Source organism: Pezoporus flaviventris, unplaced genomic scaffold, assembly GCF_033815535.1.
Source record: "Pezoporus flaviventris isolate CSIRO_AGI_PZ_B2104156 unplaced genomic scaffold, CSIRO_AGI_Pfla_v1 ptg000063l, whole genome shotgun sequence".
Taxonomy (NCBI): Eukaryota; Metazoa; Chordata; class Aves; order Psittaciformes; family Psittacidae; genus Pezoporus; species Pezoporus flaviventris.
This window is the reverse complement of record NW_026892611.1, coordinates 6,360,741-6,380,421: the sequence shown is the minus strand read 5'-3', so window position 1 is coordinate 6,380,421 and position 19,681 is coordinate 6,360,741. Positions and strand designations below refer to the sequence as shown.

The 19,681-nt window shown below is 41.8% G+C and overlaps 1 protein-coding gene and 1 long non-coding RNA gene across 3 annotated transcripts; both read left to right on the top strand.

Moving 5' to 3' along the window:
• Positions 1-4,895: 4,895 nt before the first annotated feature.
• On the top strand, positions 4,896-10,932 carry LOC133277980 (uncharacterized). Of its 2 annotated transcripts, XM_061470347.1 has the most exons (3): positions 4,896-5,095; positions 6,843-7,032; positions 10,510-10,932. In XM_061470347.1, the coding sequence occupies exons 1-3, from the start codon at positions 4,958-4,960 to the stop codon at positions 10,878-10,880; spliced, it is 699 nt and encodes a 232-aa protein (XP_061326331.1). In that variant the 5' UTR covers positions 4,896-4,957; the 3' UTR covers positions 10,881-10,932. The 2 variants fall into 2 exon arrangements, 1 of the variants encoding a protein (XP_061326331.1); XR_009746414.1 differs by lacking the exon at positions 6,843-7,032.
• Positions 10,933-14,228: 3,296 nt separating this feature from the next.
• Positions 14,229-17,886, top strand: LOC133277983 (uncharacterized). Its single transcript, XR_009746417.1, has 2 exons — positions 14,229-14,467; positions 14,837-17,886. It is a non-coding gene; the product is annotated as an uncharacterized LOC133277983 (long non-coding RNA).
• The last annotated feature ends 1,795 nt before the right edge of the window (positions 17,887-19,681 follow it).

Below are 19,681 nucleotides of genomic sequence, written 5' to 3'. Positions count from 1 at the left end.
GTAACCATTTGCTGGATAAAGAACCCCCTGTCTTAGAAGTCTGCTCTGACTTTATATTCCTACCTGGCTAACACCCTGTGTGCCCAGGTTCCTTATTTAAATGTTATTTTGAACAACTTCTATCCTCTTGTCATCATTTCTGCTCTGTAGCAGTAGCTGCTTATTTTGATGTTTTATCTTTTCCTCTTATTATTTGCAATCCAAACTGACCTTTTTACTACATAACCACTTGAAAAAGACATGTCCTGCTCACATGAGGGATGCCTCCAGAGAAGGGCAGTCCTGCATAATTTCCTCTTCTCTACAGAAAGCCTTCATATTGGAAAACTGGGGAATATTACTTTCTGGCCCTGCACACTCTCCTGGGTAGAAAGGTCCTGAAACACAACTTATTGTAAAACACACAGTGGTTACAGAGCTAGCACAGTCAATGATATTCCTTTTATTACCACTCAGATGAGAACACAAAATGACATTGGAAAGCAGTGAACTCACCAGAAGGGCAGAGAAAGCCATTAAATTCAACACACATCATATTTCATAATCAGAATCCTGCAGTCAGAGCTGACACCACTGAATGAGTTTGTTGCAGTCATGATAATATAAAACCTGCTGCATCTGCTTCCCTTGGCACTTTTCTTTGTAGACTCTTGCAGTGTATGGGCTATTAATCATCAGTAGCCAGGGACACTGCAGACCAATGCACTTTGTATTGCATAAATTGAAAATGCATCACTATTAGAGAGAAAACTGCCTTCTGTACATCTCTATTTAGATAAGCAGTTTCCTAAAGGGCTGCCATGTTATTATGGCTAACCACTTAATTGGAGCCCTTTCCACAGGCTGGTGATTGGGGAGGGGGTGGTAATGCAATCCCTTTTGGAGCATGTATGAAAACAAGGCAGGGAGCGCATTCCCTTTCTGACCTAGGAAGCCTGACAGGGCTGGAGCTGGAGGAAAGCAAACAAAAGCAAATATATTGTATCATTTAACCTCACTAAATTAACTTCATAAAGGAGAGGGCTGAGCGTCCCTGTGAGTGGGAGAGGGATGTTGTGTAACCTGCACGGGAGTGGGTTCTCTGTAGCTGACTGGAGCAATGGATCAGCAGAGAAGGGATGTTGCCTTTCCCTCCATTAGCTCTGCTCACAGAAGAAGGTAAGCTAAGGTTTAGGAGGATAAAAAAGTTTTGGTGGCAACATGAGAAAAGGCAATTGCAAATTCAGCACTCAAAATTGCTTTTTAAAGAGAACCCATTTTCTTCTACTGTCATTTGTCCAAGTTTTATATGTAAAGAGGAAAGATCAGCAACTAATGCAAATGAGAGATCAGAGGTAATTTGACAATGGAAATACAGCTTTTAAATTGCATGTGTTCAACTCTCAATTGCTACATGGTTTAAGTATTTTCTCTTGAAGGATCAGCGTTTGGCACTTCATTCATCTTTGGTCATAGCTGCCCACACTTCATTCTCATGCCACATGCCGTACTCTGTGAATCTCATTTCCTTGTGTGTGCAGTCAGTGATGTGTCAGAATGACAGGAGTCTGAGTTGAAATTATGTGAATTTGTGTTGAAGCCCGTATCTCCTGGTACTTGCTGGCTCAAACACAGGTTTATTGGCTAAAGTGCTTGGGCCGGAGCCAAATCAGAACTGAGTTTAAGTTGGGACCCATACACATACCTTGTTCTATCACATACCTGTGATCCTCAGCTTCTCCCAGCTGCTGCCTAGCCTGGGGGTGTTTATGATTTGCCAACTTCACTTGACTTCTTTGGACAACGTCCTCTAGAAAGTGCAACCACAACCCAAAATATTTCTGTCTTGATGGATCCAAAGAGCTCAGATCTCCTGTCACTCAGGTACGATGTCAAGGTAAACTGAACTGGGGAGGTGCTTCAAGAGCATGTTTCTCAGTGAGGTTATTTATGCAGAGCTGGAGGATATGGAGAGCACAGATTATTAGACAGAAAGATGGCAGGATCATGACTACAGGATGGAGAGAGGAGGGTCAGGTTCTAACCCACAATCACAGGCTTCTGTTTGCACATTAACAGTAAGCCCCAGGAGTGGTACTTGCATCTGAGTTGGGTTGGGCTCTCTGATCTAGCTGATTGGCATTGACTTGCTTCTGTAAGAAATTAATGCCGAAGCTCTGACAAAGAAGTGACAGAGATATGAGGGGCCCCTTCATGTAGAAAAAAAAGGGGGCATGGCCAAGTCATTCACAGAACAGTACATAGTAAATATCATCTTTTAAGTCCTTCCAGTTTGTGCCTTTGACTCTAGGCTATAATCCTGTTAGAGGTTAAGCTGGTCTAAATCCAGACTGCACTTGTTCTGCCTTCCCCTCTGGTCTGCTCCTGCGTGCTTTGGTGCTACTCTGCATGGCTGAGGTTAAAACAGGTTTTGATACATATTTGCGTTACCTTTAAGAACTCAGAGGGTGTTTGTGTATGTGAGCCTGGTGCCCAAAGGGGAACAGAATTGAGTTTTAAACTCTGATCGCAGGGTCAGTAGCAGGGATGGAAAGGTCACTTAATACAGGAGTTATGAATGAGAACAGAGTTGTCTGTGAGGGACAGTGGTTTGCCTCTGTGGGGAGAACATTAAGGACCGAATTTGGATGAAATCTGATATGGGATGTGCTCTGTTGGTAGCTCCACTCAGATGTTGGCTAGCTGCCTTCATCTTGCAATCTAACAAGAATATAATTTCATTCTAGGTAACCTGGTGGTGAGTTATAACCTATGTGGTAAAGCAGTCAAGTGATTCATGAAGAACATATTACCATCTTTAACTGGAGGTAACAAGAAGTATGTTCTGTTTTAAAGCAACTTTTGGTTTTCTCTGATTGAATCATGGAAGGATAAAAACTATATTCCACCTGAGTTGAGGACCAGGGCAGTGCAGGTGGCTTGATTCTGGGACTGATGCTTCTGTCTAATACCTGAACATTAATGCTACCTGTAAGCACTCCCCTGCCCCCCGAAATGGATGTAGGGAAATTCTGCATGCTCTCTGCTGTCTATCACAAAGGACTCTGAAGCCTCGAGAGCTACTAGATCTGATTTTAAAGGCAAGTAGTTAGAACAAAAACATTCAGGTTATGAAAACCTCTTTTGAAAGCCAAGCAACTGCTCAGAAGATTGCTACTGCTGAGTATTGGTTTCTACAAAATTACCTAGTTAAAAATAATGATTTTTTTGCTTTTAAAACACGAACAACCCCCCAAATCCACTCGCTGATACTGGAAACTGCCTGTGCTTCGCTCCGAGCTTTGAATGCAGGTTGTTTTGCAAAAAATAATAATGTTGAAGCATGGAAATATCTTGTTGAAAGAAATAAATTATGCAGAGGTTTCCTAAATAATTGAACAGATACAGTAAACAAAAATTATGACTCCTTACAAAACACCTCATCCTGGTAGCATTTTGTTCTGCGGGAACAGATGTGGACTCTGTGTTTTGAGGCTTTAATTTTTATCACACAGTATCCTGTCCTTGGGCAGAGCAGTGTGGCAGATGCAGAGTAATGTCCCAAAAGGCCTGTCAAATGTTGTACTAGCATCCTTCCAAGTTTCTGCTGTGAATTAATGTAGTTGTATGCCAGTATCCTAGTCTTTAATGTCAAACTATTGTATTATAACTTAAAATATTCTAGTATCAGCCAGTGAACATGGCTTCGAAAACAAGATCTCATTATATTTGTTAGTTAACATTATTAACGTGATGAGGTGTTATAACAGGTAACCTGTTCAAATAGTCAGTAAAGCTGACCTGAAAAGACAATAAAAAAGCCCCATGGTGTGGAAGCCATCACAGATTTCTTGTCTGTACCCTCATTTCTTTAGATGAATGTCTGTTAGTCAGTAATGCCTTTTATTAATGCTTTGATTTCACTTGGGATGTCCCAGCCTCTGGTTCAATCTGCTGATAGGCTTTGACAGATTGCTTTTGCTATACATAAAGCTGTATTTAATACCAATTTAAGCTCCTTCAGTTGTAAGAGTTACTCATGAGAAAACAAATGCAAGTCAAAAAGAAATGCTTCTGAAGCACAGGAAATTTTCTTTCTTAATGTATATAATTACTTTCCTCTTTCAGTATTGCTAATATATATAATTGCTTTTCTCTTTCAGTATTGGTAATGGGAAATTTGGGATCACACTCTGTTGTAAGGCTTTGCAACAAGTACAACAAGCTACTGCAGCAAAGTCAGGGTTTACGTTTATTTAGTCCTTGGGGGGGGGGTGTGTGCTGGAATTAAGACTAGAAGTAAAATGAGGCCTCCCTGATTTAGAATACAGTGCCTCAAATGTGTTAACCAGTTAGTGTGATTTATGTGTTTCCTTCCTCACACACACCCTCTGTAAAAGAAAATCTAATCAGGATTTAAAGTCAGGCTGCATCCATTGCTTTGATTCTGCTGAATTGTTTCTGTTTCTTCTATGTGAAAGAAAAGCTAAGCCAAGCAAATTACAACAAAATAGTCCAATTAAAGCTGTATTTGACCCATAATGCAGTGCAGTATGCATCACACCTTGCTTTTTCTACTGTTAGCCACCTTTCAAATTGAGAACATGATTGCAGTAACTACTACCTACAGTAGTTGATACTGTTAAGTGGGGGAATGCGTCAGAACTTTTGCTTTTGTAGTCTGGGGATACAGAAAAATGAGCTGAGGAGTCAAACAGAATTCGATCTTCCCTCACTCACTGCAAATGCTAAACCCCTGACTCTGTGAGTAGTGTTTCTGTAGGATGACAACTTCCTGCAGCATCCCTCGAGATCAACCATGTCAAAGTGCCCAGTCCTGGTGGTACTGCTGAGAATGAAGAGAGCAGACAGCACAGCTTTAATAAGATCACTCAGTAGACTTTCTTTTCCTTCCTTTTCCATGTTTGTGTCTTATTAATCTGCCTTTTTCTTACTTGAATGTACAGAGTAGCAGTAAATGGGTCCATCTGACTTGGAGAGCAGGGATGGAAGAGTTTTGGCCTTACTCCCTGGTGAGAACACAGAGGAAGAGGCCAGCACAATCAGACTAGATGTCTGCACCAGCCGTGACTATCTTGGTGGATCTAGAAGGAAGGTAAGAACTGCGCCTTCGAGGTACAAGTGATTTACACTGCTGAGAACAGGCTGTGTTAGAGGACATGCAGTGAGTTCTATACATGGTGAAACTGCACATGGATTTTACTTCACTGTGTAGTAAACTGAAGAGAAATGAATTCAAACTGCCACTGACCTCTTCAGGAGGGGGGAGTTCAGCCTGAGCCCAGTCTGCTCAGCAGGGAGTGGGAGCAGCAGGGGCACAGTGTGTGACGCTGGTGCGAGCCTGGTATTTTATGCACTAGAGGGATGTCAGGGTGGATTACACAGCAAAATCCTCACCACTGATGTGCCTGGTAACAGTGTGTTTCCAGGCTTATGTTCTGGGAATCCTTCCTTCTAGTGCCACTGGGCCTTCTGATTAAGCGCAGTTCCCCAACGTAAAGGGACACAAAGTGATTTCCTTGCAGACTTCAGTTGTGCATCCCACTGGCTTCATGCAGGCAGACAGGGATGACAGCTAGTTTGATTTGGCAGTAGCCTGGTATTTTCACTATGGGGAAAACACAGCTTTAAAATCCCCTAGTTATTTCTGTGAAACAACATGCTCAGGATTGATTACTTCTGGAAACTGTTGCAGCTGAAAGGTGTAGCTGTGTAAAGACTTACAAGTGCAGCAAGTCATCATCCAGATAAATCATTGCTTGCTATTGACAAGGAATTTAAGTTTGGGTTAGTTGTTAGGTGAGCATGCACAATGGGCTGTGTTGAAATCTCAGTGGGGCTTTTCCTTACTGTTTGATAGAGCTGGTAAAAAAGCCCAAACAATAAAACTCCCTCACCACGAGCTTTAATTATTTTATGATGTCAGCAGGAATGTCTTGAGACTTAATGCTCAGAAAAAAGCTGCAGTGGATCAGAACCAGATTCCTCTCTCTGCACAACTGGGTGATTTGCATGCATTTCATATATTCATCTAGCTATATTTGGAAAAATCATTGTCACAAGCTTCCTTGCTGGTAAGGGAGCTCAGCAGAACAGGAGGAGGACAGGGAATAAGAGGAAACACTGCAGGGATATGAAAAGAAAGATGTGGTACAGCGAGTTAAGGAAGGTGCCTCGAGGGGAAGAACAGAAGGGAAAGGCTTTCTCATGTCCCTGCTTTGCAGTTTTCCATACTGCAGGCACATGAGCTCACTTCCATACTGCCTTCTAGAGTGAGCCCCAGCTAGTCCTGGAGGAAAACATAAACCTGCATTTAAGGTTAGTATGTTCCAAGATTATATATTCAAACTAATCTGGCTCTTCCACCCAGGAGGGAGGGCTCTTTGACAGTACACCACCAGGTAGTTGCTCACTATCAGGAGTGTGCTATCTGTGTCCTGCTGCAAACACGCCTTCATTTTGAACTGAAACAGAAGAGGAAAGGGAAGTTTCGTTCTGTAGGGTTTTTTCATGGTTGTAGGGGCCTTAGAGAGCATGAAGGCCAAACCTTGTGCTGTGTTGAGCCTGCTCCCATTGGTGCCAGCTCAGCGTGACTGAGATGCGTACACACAGCCTTAGGATACACAGGAGCTGATTTAAATTACCAAACACACCTTCCTTCACTAGCACTTCCAAGTTGCATGTTTTCCTTCTAAACAGGGCGTGCTTTAAAAGAGGTATAACGCTCTATTGAGTTTTCTTCAATAGTGTTACGTGGTCTGAGATATGGAGAATGACAGACCAATCTTCTAGTTTATAATCTGCAGTATTTGAGTTATTTTTTATTAAATTGTTTATCCAAGTCATCTTACAGATTACTGCTTCGTCCAGGCATTTGTCACAACCAGCTCTCCACAGAAGCTGTCTTCACCATTAAGGGAAACTTGATTTACAAACTATATTTAATGAAAGAAAAGCATCCTGCAGCCAAAGCTGCAAATATTTGGCAAATGGCTCCATTGAAAGCTTTCCACAGGATGTCAGTCAGCTCCAGTAAGTTCTCATTAATTAAGCACTGTACTAGATGGTAAGAGACTTTTAAGATTCACAGTGTCAGCACTGCCTATAGAACCAGTAATTAGCTGAGCAGTTTTTGTCTAAAACAAAAGCCTCTCGCGCTACTGATGAGTGCTGAAAATGGGGGTTGCCAAAGTTTGGTGCCTCTCTCTGTTTGATAGCAAGAAGAACTTTTGAAAGGTTTCCATAAAAGCAGAAAACATGAAGGAAATTCTGTAGAACCTTCACATTGGCAGTACTGTCACAAGCAGGAAATTCTGTTCATGTTGATGGAAGGTTAGAATTAATGATTAAAAATGGTTCCTAAGTACAAGAGTATCTCTTTCATGAACTGCAGCATATGAACTTGCACTTTTCAGTGTCATTCAAAACCAGGAATTCATTTAAAGCACATATACATGTGGTGCCCGTTGCCAGAAATGAGCAATTCGGAGCGGAGATTGGAGAAGGGATGTATTCCACCCTTTGCTGGTGTTAAGAGTTTCAGGATGTATTTCTTAAAGGTTTCTGAGATGAGTCCTGAGCCCTGGAGATTTTATGCAATTATTTTGGGTTCAGCAGTGCACAAGTATAGATTACCATATAGACCCAGCCAGGAGCTGTAAGCAAAATGCTGGCCATTGCATAATACTTCATTTTTTATATTTCTTCCCTCTCCAGTTGCTGAATGCTTTCTTTGGCAAAACTGAAAACCAGCCCCTTAAGAAATAGCTACCCTGTGAGCTGAGGGTTTGGTTTTGTAACAAGATAGTGAACTAGATTCTATTGCCTCGCTCCCTGCAGAACTATGAAAATAGAAATACAATTTTCTATTTCTAAATATTGAGCTTACCACTTATATTTTTCCTCTTCTTTTTTTTTTCTGGTGCCAGAGCCTGCTCACGCTGTAGTCTAAAAGTTGCATAGTTACCTCTAAAAATAAAGAGAACAATTAAGGTGGGAAGACAGAGGTTGAGATCCTGAAGTTCTGTGAGTTACGGGCTGGGAGGGATGGAAACAGACTCTTGATTAGCTGATACCATTGAAGCACATGTCCTGAAGTTGTGCAGGTTTTTCTGTTTTAAACTATTAGCTATAATAACTAACTTAATCTGAAAGTGTCTATTTCAGTAAGTAGGAACCTGAAAGCAAATCTGTTCTATTCAACAATTATGGAAGGCATTAGGAAAAGATCATTTAATACTAAAAATATAGTGATTCCTTTGAACTCATACAAGGTATATGTGAATGAAGCACCATTTGATTTGAAATTCAGGTTGTGGCTGAGTGCAATCCTTTTTTTCTAGCAACACCGTTCACCCTCAGGCCCCTAAGACCATAATACTAAGTTTGATTTGTGAGTTTTAACAATCTGTGGTTTTGCAAATAAAACTGCAACTCAGGATATGGGTTTGACTTAGATTTGTAACATACAACAAATTCCCACTGTCAGCAGATCTCTCTTGTAGAAGTTGCAGTCATGGCTCTCCTTAAGCACTTGTATGCACTCCTTCATTCCAAAGCATAAGGTGCATTTGCAAAGTAAAACCAGAGTTATCAGAGCAGATTTCACTGCTCCAGCTTGTAGTACCATTGCAGAGATACAAGTCTCATGAAGCAGGCAGAGAGGGAAGAAAAGGTGAAGATTTTCCACAAGACAGCTTTGGACAAGGTAACACCCACGAAGCAGACTGAAGAGTGTTGTTGGGTGTAAGAACAGGTCAGTGTTTTCTGTTAACTGCTTGTAGCAATATTCAAGGTGATGTAGCCACAGTCATTACAGAAGAAGCCCAGCATCAGAGAGACAGAGTATTTTGTATTCCTCGTGCTGCTGTTTACACTGTGTTTTGTCTGGGGCTTTGTCAGCCTTTTCTCTGCTGGGGTTTTCCTGAGCTCTTGAAAGATCCCTCTTCAAAGTTACATGGCTTTTAAAGTCCTGGTAAAACAAAGACCTCATGTCAGAGTTTAGTATTTCAATTAAACTACAAGAGTAATAATTTGCATTAATTGTAGCCTATTAGTTGCAAATGACAACGTTTTGTTTTGTTGTACTTAAAGATTTTATTAGTAACAGACACTTTTAGTGAGTGTTTGTTGCCCCAAGAGCTTTAGAGGAACTGATTTTCTGTCAGAAAAGATTGGAATCAATTGCATTCCTCCCTTCCATATAGTGCTAAAACATTTATTTAAAGGTTTATATGCTCACCCTGCCTTATCTGTATTCCGAGTCACTTGTCCAATGAAATAAAATTCATTCATGCCTTCCTTCACTGTGTTATTGACAAAGTGTAAGCTTTATGTGACTGGAAGCCAGAACTCTGTCTTTTGGGAATACCTCTCTCTAAACTTGTCTGAAAGAATTATTTTATTGCATTTTTCATGCCAGTTCAAGTATGTTTGAATGGTAAATCCCAGAAGCTGGGCTGTCTGTGACCGTATCAGCCTTTTGAATTAGCAGCATGCACAGCATGGTAGAAATATTAGGTTGTGAGGAAGGGGTGTATGTGCGACAAAGTTTTTATTATTAAGGTGTTTGTTTTTTCTTTGCAGGTAATAAACTACGTGTCATTTGTTTCTACAAACCAAAACTAGGTCAAGTCAGTTTCATAAGTGCCTGGCATTATGCTGATGGAAAGTTTGCCATCACTATATGTTTCTTTAGGCCATTCTCTATGGAAGAGCATTGCCTGAAGAGCAAGTGCTGCAGGCTCTGCTGTGTTTCATTTGGGGACAATGAGAACCTCAACAGGTGCTTTGGCCATCCAAGCAGCCAGTGCTGCAGGAGTGATGTTCAGCTGTCTGTCATGAGACAAAAGAAGATGTTATGATCTAGGTGATTTCTCCAGAAGATAGAGTAGCTCATTGTTGAATTAGATACTCAGTAAAACAAAGGAACCTGGCCTTGCAGCTGCAATGCCAAGTCCTGAAGCGAGAGATGTCCATGACCTGTCATTTCTCTGCACTGCTGTGTTAGGGTAACTCTTGTAAAGCAAAGGAGAGGCAGAGGTGCAAGTAGGATTTATCAGCACTGTGCTAATTTGAGACTAGAGTCTGAGAGGAAGAAATAAAAAGGTTACCTTTTCCTTTTGTCACTCAGCAAATTCCCAGAGCTGCCCCTGGAGAGAACAATGTGCATACAGGCACAGGGGTGTTCCGCACATAATTCCACTGCCTCAACCACAAACTAATTAAAACCCCTCTGATTCCCCCAAACCCCTTCCTCTCTGTTTTCATTTCCTCTCCGAGCAGGACTTCAGTTTCAATTTGCCATCCTCTGGGGACTCCACAATGAATAAGACTATTTGAGTTGTTCTAGAGCTTTCTTAAGCTTTCCTCGGAGAAACTATCCAAGTATTTAGCAATGTGCATGAACTGAGAACTAAAAGCAGAATATATCTGATTGTTTGAGTTCTCAAAACTGTCAGAGAGGAGGCTTGGAAAGAGAAATTAAGATAAATTCTGTTTCTCCTACAGAAGCTGCTATACCTCTAATGTTGCTGTTGAGAGCCAAATTACCTGGAGGAGGTCACCAGAGCAGACCACGCCAGCCTGAAGTTACCCATGCAGCCCTTGAAAAGGGACAGGATCTGATGCTGCAGAGAGTGGAAGCTCTCAGGTGTGCAGCCATTTTCTCTATAACTTCTGGTCACCCTGAAGTGGTCAGGCATTTGGATGAGATGATCATTGTAGGTCCCTTCCAACTGGACTATTTATTCTATGCTCATGTCTTTTTGTACAGTAGTGCTGGTTTAGGAGTATGTCATATTTTAGAGTTGTCAGGAATACATCAGTCTGACACAAGCTCATGTGAGGACCTGAAGAAAAGCAAACGTGGCTTTGAATAATCTGAGATTTGGCAGATTTGGGCCTAAAGATCAATGCTTATTTCTATGATAACCCTTCCTTATTGTGCTGCTGTTGTTAATGAGGGTGCTAATTAGGCTGTGGTGTCTGACCAACAGCTTACCTGTGTGTGGCCATTGTGTCTGAACATCTCCTAGCTGTCATGGCCTGTGACCACAAATAGGAATTTCTTGTACCTAGTAGCAGAGACTTCCATTTTAGGGCAACAATCCTCTTCCATTTGGCAAAGATTATGGATAGCATTGCAGGCTTTCAGTATAGTCCTGAAAGCACCCTCAGCACAAATACCTGTGGATTTTGTGCCGATTGACTTGTTTTCGTTCTGAGGCCAAACAAAGTTGGGTATGTGACCACCTTTACTTTCTTTATTGTCAGATGAAATGATAAGAAATGGTTCACAAATCTGGGTAGGCCTCTGCTAAGTAATACCGAGCAACTCTTAACTTCCAGATTCTGGTTCTGGACATTCAAGGAAGCTTTCCAAATAGCATATTAGTTATAAAGTAATCAGTCTGCTACAGTTCAATGTAATTCTGGGCTTAAAAAGAAACACCGCACACTGAAAGACCAGCCACACTCCTGGAGCTCATGGAGAGCTGCAGTGTAAATACTTACCTGATGAACTGGTCTCTGTCTCAATAAGCCATCTTTTCTTTTGGTGTCTGTAAACTACCTGATGTGATCTTGGTCTATCAGTGGGCATCCTTGGCCCTGCCCCACCACAAGGGATTAAGAGCCATAAAATACGTTTCTCATGCCATGAAGGAAATGAAACGGTTCCCACAACCCTTTCCCTCGGAGCAGACAACTGAGAGCACACACCACTGTGAAAGCACTCCATGGTGTCAGTGTTAGTAAGTAATATTAAGAGGGCTCCCCCTCCTCCCTGCACACAAACTCTGTGTACAGCATCCCACAAGGTTAAGTGCTGTGCTGCTCAGGGCACAGCGTTATATCCTGGTTGCCTAGAGGCAGTTGTTGGCTCAGTGAACGTGATGTGTCTGAGGCAGGAAATATAATCTCAGTGGGAGAATGGGAACTCCTTACGAAAGTCATGAACTCATTCACAATGCAGACATGCCCCAGGAGTTGGTTTTCAAGTGACCCAGTTTGCCCTCTGTTGTTACACATTTGTCCCTGAGGCATTATTTCACAGGCAAAAAAAAAAGGGGGGGAGAAAAAAGAGAAATACAGATATGAGTAATCAAAGACAAAATGCTGCTTTCAGCTGCCAGTTGGCAGCTTTCACCCTGGTGGTGGGTAGGTGGTTAAAGAAGGAGAAAGCAAATATTTGGATTCTGCAAACACTCTTACAGCACCTTTTTGGTGTGTTTACGCTTAAATAAACCGCCAGCTGAATGGATGATTAATTCTAGAGAGATGGATACATATGGATGTAAAAAGGTCAAGCTGACTTGCTAATGCAAAGCTGATACTCTGCTGATTGGCAAAAGGGATTTTCCCTATTTATATGGAGAGAGCTCTTGGTAGAGCCTTTTTGAAGGGAGGAAACAAAGATAAACTCTCTAGTGAGCTCTCAAATGTTTTTATAATAAAATTAATTATACAGCCCCTCTCATCCTTATTTTATCATGCCCAAGAATAACCTGACATCAGAGGGAGCATAAAGAATAATCTATCAAACAGGCACAAACATGTCCTGAATCAGAAGTTTCCCGTGTGTGATCACACAGGGGGATCTCCCTTTCAAACAGCTCCTGACTCTGGTGTATGAAACCTACATGAGAAATTTCTGCACTGAAGTTCTTCATGCATTTCTATTCCCAGTAAAACCAAAAAAGAATAAGTTATCCAAATTGCTACCAACTTCAGGAAGCCCTTCTGCAACGAGAAACAAGCAAGTTCACCAGCCTTAACCTTCCATCATATTGCCACAAGAAGAGCAGTCCATGATCTAGATTGCCTGTGGTGTTTCTGCTTATTTTATGATGGACTCTTCTGACGTCTGATTAAGACAGAGATCTGAATTTGAAAGACCTGAGTGCTCTTCGCTGTGAAAATGCTGAGCCCACCTTGTCTAGCAACCTTTGACATATTAAGAGGGCTGGTAATTGCCACTTTCAGTTCTAAATGTTTTAAATGACATAGCAAATTATGACTTGATAGGATCTACTTTTAGATCTCACTGTAAAAGGCAGACAATTCATCATAGAATCATAGAATTCTCAGAGAATAAATCCATTTTCTTCTCCTGTGTTTGTGGTTTACAGCCCGTCCTCACCCCCAGTGTCTAATTACGTTAGATGAGTGTGTGCAAATATGTGCCTTACCTGCCACAATCCAAATCTTACCTTACTGGTTTATACAGAGGTTAATAAGCTCAGTCTGCTTCCCTACTGTTTAATGTTTTTAATGCCCTATGCAACTTCATGGCCTTTTACCAGGAGTACAAAGGATGGACTTAGAGAATGACTGTCTTTGATGGGTCTGGGCTCAGTAACACTTTTAACTTAGGAGTTCATAAGCAGAAGTGCCAGTAAATACTTTTTGCAGAAACCATCACAGAATGGTTTGGGTTGGAAAAGGACCTTGAGATCATCTAGGTCCAACCCCCTGCCATGGGCAGGGACACCTCACGCTAGACCATGTTGCCCAAGGCTCTGTCCAACCTGGCCTTAAAAAACTTGGCCTTGAAAAACTTAATTTGTTTTCCAGAAGCATTAATTTTTAATTTTATCCTGTTTATCCTTCTGTGTAATAATTCCTTGTTGCTGATTTGGAGAGGAGACTCATGCATTATCATTCAGAATGCTACAAAATTCAATTACAGGCTGGTGCAGCATCCCTTCTTGCTTTGTGAATGATTTACCTCTGTTGAGAAAACAGGAGGACTTGTTCCCTCCCAAAGCACAGTTACTCATTTTAACACAGCAGCCAGCCTTAAGCTATGCAAGCCAGGGTTAAACAGTAAAGGAACATTAATGAAATGACTTGAGGGGTGGTGTCCTTTAGCCATGAGTACAACTGTCCCTTGAACTCACGTAAGGACATAAATGGTATGAGATCTCCAGGGCTGTAATTCTGCCTCCACCAGTGTCCAGTATGTGCAGGCCCCACTCGTTCCTCCAGGCAGACCTTGCCCGGCACCTCAGTTGTCTTCGAGTCAAGTATCATTGTTCTGCTGTCAGCACTTCAGCCCCCCTACCTCTGAGCTATAGAGGCACCTGTCAGCTTCATGGAAGCAGCCCATATATATCTATAGGATGAGAAGTTAATTCTGATCTTCTTCATTACTGTCATTCATCTTATTTATATTTCAGTTTATTGCTCAAGATGACCAGAAGTGTCCAAGAGAAGCTTTCATTTCTCTATTCAGAAAACTTAAGACATCTTTAGGCGTGCTGGAAAATGCCCCACTTTCCCCTCACAAGTGTTTCATCAGTATTTTCAGGCTTTTACCAGCGTGGTGCATAGTCACGTTTTTAATTCTTCCCTTCATGACATGAGGGAGTGAGGCACAGATTAAGTGTTCTATTTAAAAACCACTTTGACACATTTTGTTGAAGCCAAGACAATTCTGCTGAAGTATTATCATGATTTACTTGAGGTAAATCGGCAAATAACTCATGTTGCCCCATAGGGCCACTCAGATAAGTGTGTGGTTTATATACACAGAGCCCTATAGCTGCAGCAATTGGCACATTTCCTTCAAGTCAAGGCAGAGATTACACAATAAGACAGGGATATTTAGAGAGATGCTGCTGGTGGTGTCTGAGCCCTTAGGCTTTGTTCAGGCAGCTCCATCTGAATGGATCACTTCCATACCAAGAGGAAAAAAAATCTCTGGAGTGCAATGTGAAGTGTTTCCTATTAATGGCAACATGAATGTTATTGCTGAGCTGTGTTATGCTGGATGATTGTATGCAGCAGAAGGTAATTTAACTCACCAGAATTTTGTTTTGCTTCCCTCCCCCAGGTTAAAAGTCTGATCAGATGCCTGCTCTACGTGCAAAACCATCAAGTGACTGCAGCAAACGCCTCTGGAACACAAAGCAGAAGCAGGCAGACAGCAGCTGAATGGAGCCCCTGCTGCCAGGGGAAGCAGACAGTGGGGCTGGGGTTTCCCACCGAGTCCTCCAGCCCTTTGCTGCTGGGAGGAGGGTTATTAAACCCTTCTGCTTTGCTCTGAAGTGCTACAAATAGAATGGTAAATCTAAATAACGAGGTGCACGCTGTTCCCTTCACTATGTGCTGCAGATGACAAGCAGGAACCAAAAACCAAAAGGAAAATATAAGTATAGCTGGAGGCTATTGTGCCCACCATGGAGCTAACTCTTGCAGTGTGTTCAGGTGTATACCTTGTACTTGTGTTGTACATCCTGCAGTGGTGACTGCCTGCTGCTGTAAGTGAGGCTGTTTATTCAAGCCAGGATCCTCTTTGCACCAGTGATGCTCTGTTACATGGCTCAGCACCTACTCTGACAAGCTGCAGAAAAGGGAGGTTGTATCCTGAGATGGGAGCAGTGGTTCTTAAACTTTCCCTTGAATTTCCTGCTCTTCTGCCTTCTGCTCCCCTAAGGAAGTTGGCCAGTATGACTGCACCAGGAACACTTTCCCCATAATGGTCTTTGTGGGTTATCCCAGCCCACAAGGACCCCTTGCCACAAAGAGCCCAATGGAAGGTCTTCTGAAGGAGACTACTTCTCATGCCTGCCCGCAAATAAATCCAACCTCTCTGTTCTGAGGTTCAAAAGCTCTAAGACCTGCCAGCTAGATAACAAATCTGAGAGATGCCAGTTGAAAGCTGACAGCAAAGGGAGAGGACAGGGATTACACCAAGGTTGATGTTATTTGTCATGCATTGGCTTACCCTGAGACAACTATTGCTTTGCTCACCTACTGCAGACACTTAAACCCTTGACGTTGGGTTTCTGGATATAGACACCTCAGAAAAGAGGGTGAGTGCCTACAGAAACAGAGATGGAATCAGGCTGCCATCTCCAGCACCGATCAGTCATGTACAAAGTCACTGATGCCTCATCCAAATTTCTGTCTAACTGGCATGACAGGCTCAACTCCCCAGGTCTGAAAGTAGCATTTTTACAAGCAAGTGTGACTGTTCATAGGCAGTGAACAGGTCTGAGCCACTTGCCAGCTTTGTTACCTCGGTGCATTAGAATTAAGGACAAGGGTGCTTTATTTCCCCAACGTAAGTATTGAGCTAGAAATTCACAGCTGCTTTCAGAAGTGATCCAAGTCCCTCGTATTCCAGTATTCCATGAGGAACAGATGGACAAAAGTGTTTTCATCTATGAGCAATTAAAGGCTAAGAAGGGGTCTTCAGCAACACACATTCACACTCTCTTCCTCTCTTGATCAGGATCCTCAGCTGAGAATTCTAAGGCCACTTTTCAAGGCTTTCTTCTTGTGTGTGTGTCTAAAGCACCACTTTGTGAGGTTTGGGAGTGGATTAATCTCCCTCTATTGAACCTGATGAAACTTTTCTGATAGAAAGCTGATTTCAGATTTAGACTCAACTCCTGTCTGCATTACCAAAACCATTCCTGACCATTCCTTCATGCTCCTGAAGCCTTTCCATGAGATTCGGTGACTCACCAGTTACTGGCAACTGGTGATCCTGTTATCAGCAGTTCCCAGAGCCCCAACCAAGGTCAAGGTGATGACAGGACATGATCTCAGCGTGCTGAGCCATTGCTGAAAGGGAGGCCTGACACCTGTAAAAGAGGCTGTAGTGACTTGCCATTTCTCTGGGGTAATTCTAGCTATGAGCTGCATGCCTGGGTTGAGTACATCTGCTCTGGGGAATGCTTCCTAGAATGCCAGATTTCAGAATAATTCATGTTATATACTTGGATAACTGCTTCACAAGCTGCTTGTCTTTGAGAAATGATAATGAAAGGCAGATGATTTAAAAAAGAGAAAAAAGAGCACATCTCTAAGTGAAGACTAGTGTTTTGGGGCCCTGGTTTGAAAGTGGAGCCGATTGCCAAAGCTCCTGGCTAACATAAATTCTCTTTCAATTTCTTTGTCATTTTGAAGCTAATACAACTCTAGTGGAAGTTCCTAATGTTATTTTTCCTCTCTTAACCTAATTAACAAACTGAAAATTGATGTAGTCCTAAATGGAATTACTTTCTCCTAAGCACTGCAGAGGGAGTTATTTCTCATGTCCCTATTAAAGCATGAATATCAGTGCTAATGCTTCACACCAGCAACCGTACCTGGATTTTCTTCACAGGAACAGTGAAGAACACGGACAGTGCTCTGAATGAGGCCATGTTCCCTTATGCCAGCTGCTGACATTAACTCGGGACAGCATCACACTGCCTTTTCTGTTGCTATTTTCAATGTTAAATTGGAGCTGTTGGCATATTTACCTGCTGAATATTCAGAAAAGTCTGGGTATGGCTCAAAAAACTGTTATACTGTTAAAGAACTAAACCTAAACCCAACCCAAACCCTTGGTTTTCATTTCATAAAAGGCTTCAAGAAATCTTTTGATTAAATTGTTAAAAATGAAAATAAATTGCTTAAATTCTCAGAGAGGAATCATTTTTTTTTTCCCTGAACATGATTTTTTAATGATGAATATTTCAACAGAGCTGTATTAAACCAGGATTGCTCCTTTACAAAAACCTGCCATCACTTTTAGTGATGTTCTGTGGTATTACCAACACTGTGCTAATAGCTTCACATGCAGTTAGTTTCTCAAAAACAGATTTGACACATTTCCAAACAGAGAATGTGTGTATTATTTCGTGGCTTAAATCTGTTTTATCGTGATACCACTTCCAGAATCCTGAAGGCATAAAATGGTTTATGGTCCAAAAGATAAACTAGTACAAGCCACTATGTTGGAAAATAGGGAAGGATCTGAGAAAGTGCTAAAAGCATTATTACAGCTACAGAATGGACTCTTAAATCTTTTATGCAACTTGATCAGTCCCCACTGGAACACACTGTATTGTTTTCATAAATAAGCACCTGAAGTTGCTGTGCACAGTGTTTCTGGACTTTAACAGACTGCTTTTGTGCTTTAACAGGTTTTGTGCTAAATTGTAAACTACAAATGTTGCCATGAAAAATTCTTCTTTCCAGCACTCTGCTGGTGAATGGCACGTCATCTTTCTCAATGATCAGCAAAGCCATCCCATGGTAGAGCACTAAACCACAGTCAGATGCTTCACTTTCCACGGCAGTGGACACCAACAGGGAGATACTTTCAAAGCCCACTTCATGGGTTCACAAATTACAGATAGAGTCTCTACTCCTGTAGGACTAATACCATTGTTCTGCACCTTCACTGAACACAGCAAGAATCTGCAGGAATTTAGACCCAAGCTAGAACTGATTGCTGTTGTACTATAGTTCAGGGTGTTTCTGAGCATACAGGAGTGAAGGCAGTAGAAATGAGCAGCCATTTAAACCCATGCAGCTACTATTAAGCATGTAGCGTAAAGTGGACTTGAATAGTAATACTGGATATTTCCTTGCCCCTGCATGCCACAAAAAGTAAAGTTCATGCAGAGTTTTTAATTATGAGCCATACAAAAATGCCTTGCCTCTGTGTCCTGACATCCTCAGGAAGAATACCTTCATAAGCAAATGAAAAAGAAGTAAGACTTGATGCCCCACAGCAAAAAAAGGAAAGGAAAAACCACACTATTGGCTGGCTGAGTGGAAAGCAAACATCAAGAGAATAGAAGTGGATATATCAGAACTTCCACTGCATGTGTCCATGCGCACGGACAAGGCGTAATTTAAAGAGCTGTGGTGTTGCTGAAGCTGGGGACACTTGTGTTGGTGTCTGTTGAGAATCTGTTAGATAACTCATGCCCCAGCAGAGAGGAATGTCAGAGAGCCCCAGCAGAAATGTAACTTGGAAAGATTTGTCATTACAGATGGTCTAAATTATACCTCACAGCACAGCCTGTGTTTTCTCCTTACATTTCTTACATACACAGCATTTTGCAGGCTGTGTATGTAAGAAATCCTGTATTTCCTGCTATAGAACTAGGAAATGGATCCTGAAATCATTTCTTAATGTTAAGTCAGCAGATATAAAACTAATGAACAAGCCTTGACTCAACATAACTTTCTCAGGGTGCCAAAACAGACCTTAAACCAGGACAGGCCAAGAACTACCAGTTCTGATGTGACAGTGCAGACATCATAGGAAACAAACAAACTGAATGAATAGGTTTTTTTGTCCTTAGGGTCTGCTGACAACCTCTTACATAGACAGATTTATCTGTCACCCAGGAGAGCCAAAGGAGTTAAAAGGCGCTTTGGTGAGACACCACAAATACTGGGAAGTACCTTGCAAAATCTGTGCCACCCTTCATGGCCTCAAGACTCATTCTGTTTTCCTCATAGAACTTCCTTGTGCTCCTCTGCCACCTTTAGGATTGATTCATGTTTACCTCCTCTGCATTGCTTCTGTTGAAGAAGGTATAAGGCTGCCTTCAGCACTGTCTCTCTCATCTTCCTCAACTGACTCCTTAGTATGTTCATAGGGATGCCTTATGTCTACTTCGATTGCCTACTGGTCAGTAGTAGCTTTGTCCACAGCCCTGTGAATGTAACGGCTCTCACTGGCTTTGAAACAGACCTTAGAAGACAACAGAATTATTAGCACCTTTTCAGTAGCCCTTAAACTGTTTAAGAAGGTAATAGAAACAAAATTCTTTGACTTTTGTTTGTGTAGCATCTCCTAAAAAGTGGGGAAGGTGAAAGGAAGTTAGAGCTAGTCCACAGTCTACAACAGAAATTAATTTTAATGGAAAGAATAATGTTGATT

Coding starts and splice junctions, on each gene's coding strand:
- LOC133277980 (XM_061470347.1), top strand. CDS start 4,958: ATGGGTCCATCTGACTTGGAGAGCAGGGATGGAAGAGTTTTGGCCTTA. Junction 5,096..6,842: donor TTGGTGGATCTAGAAGGAAG/GTAAGAACTGCG, acceptor TGTTTATCCAAG/TCATCTTACAGATTACTGCT. Junction 7,033..10,509: donor CAGGATGTCAGTCAGCTCCA/GTAAGTTCTCAT, acceptor TTTCTCCTACAG/AAGCTGCTATACCTCTAATG.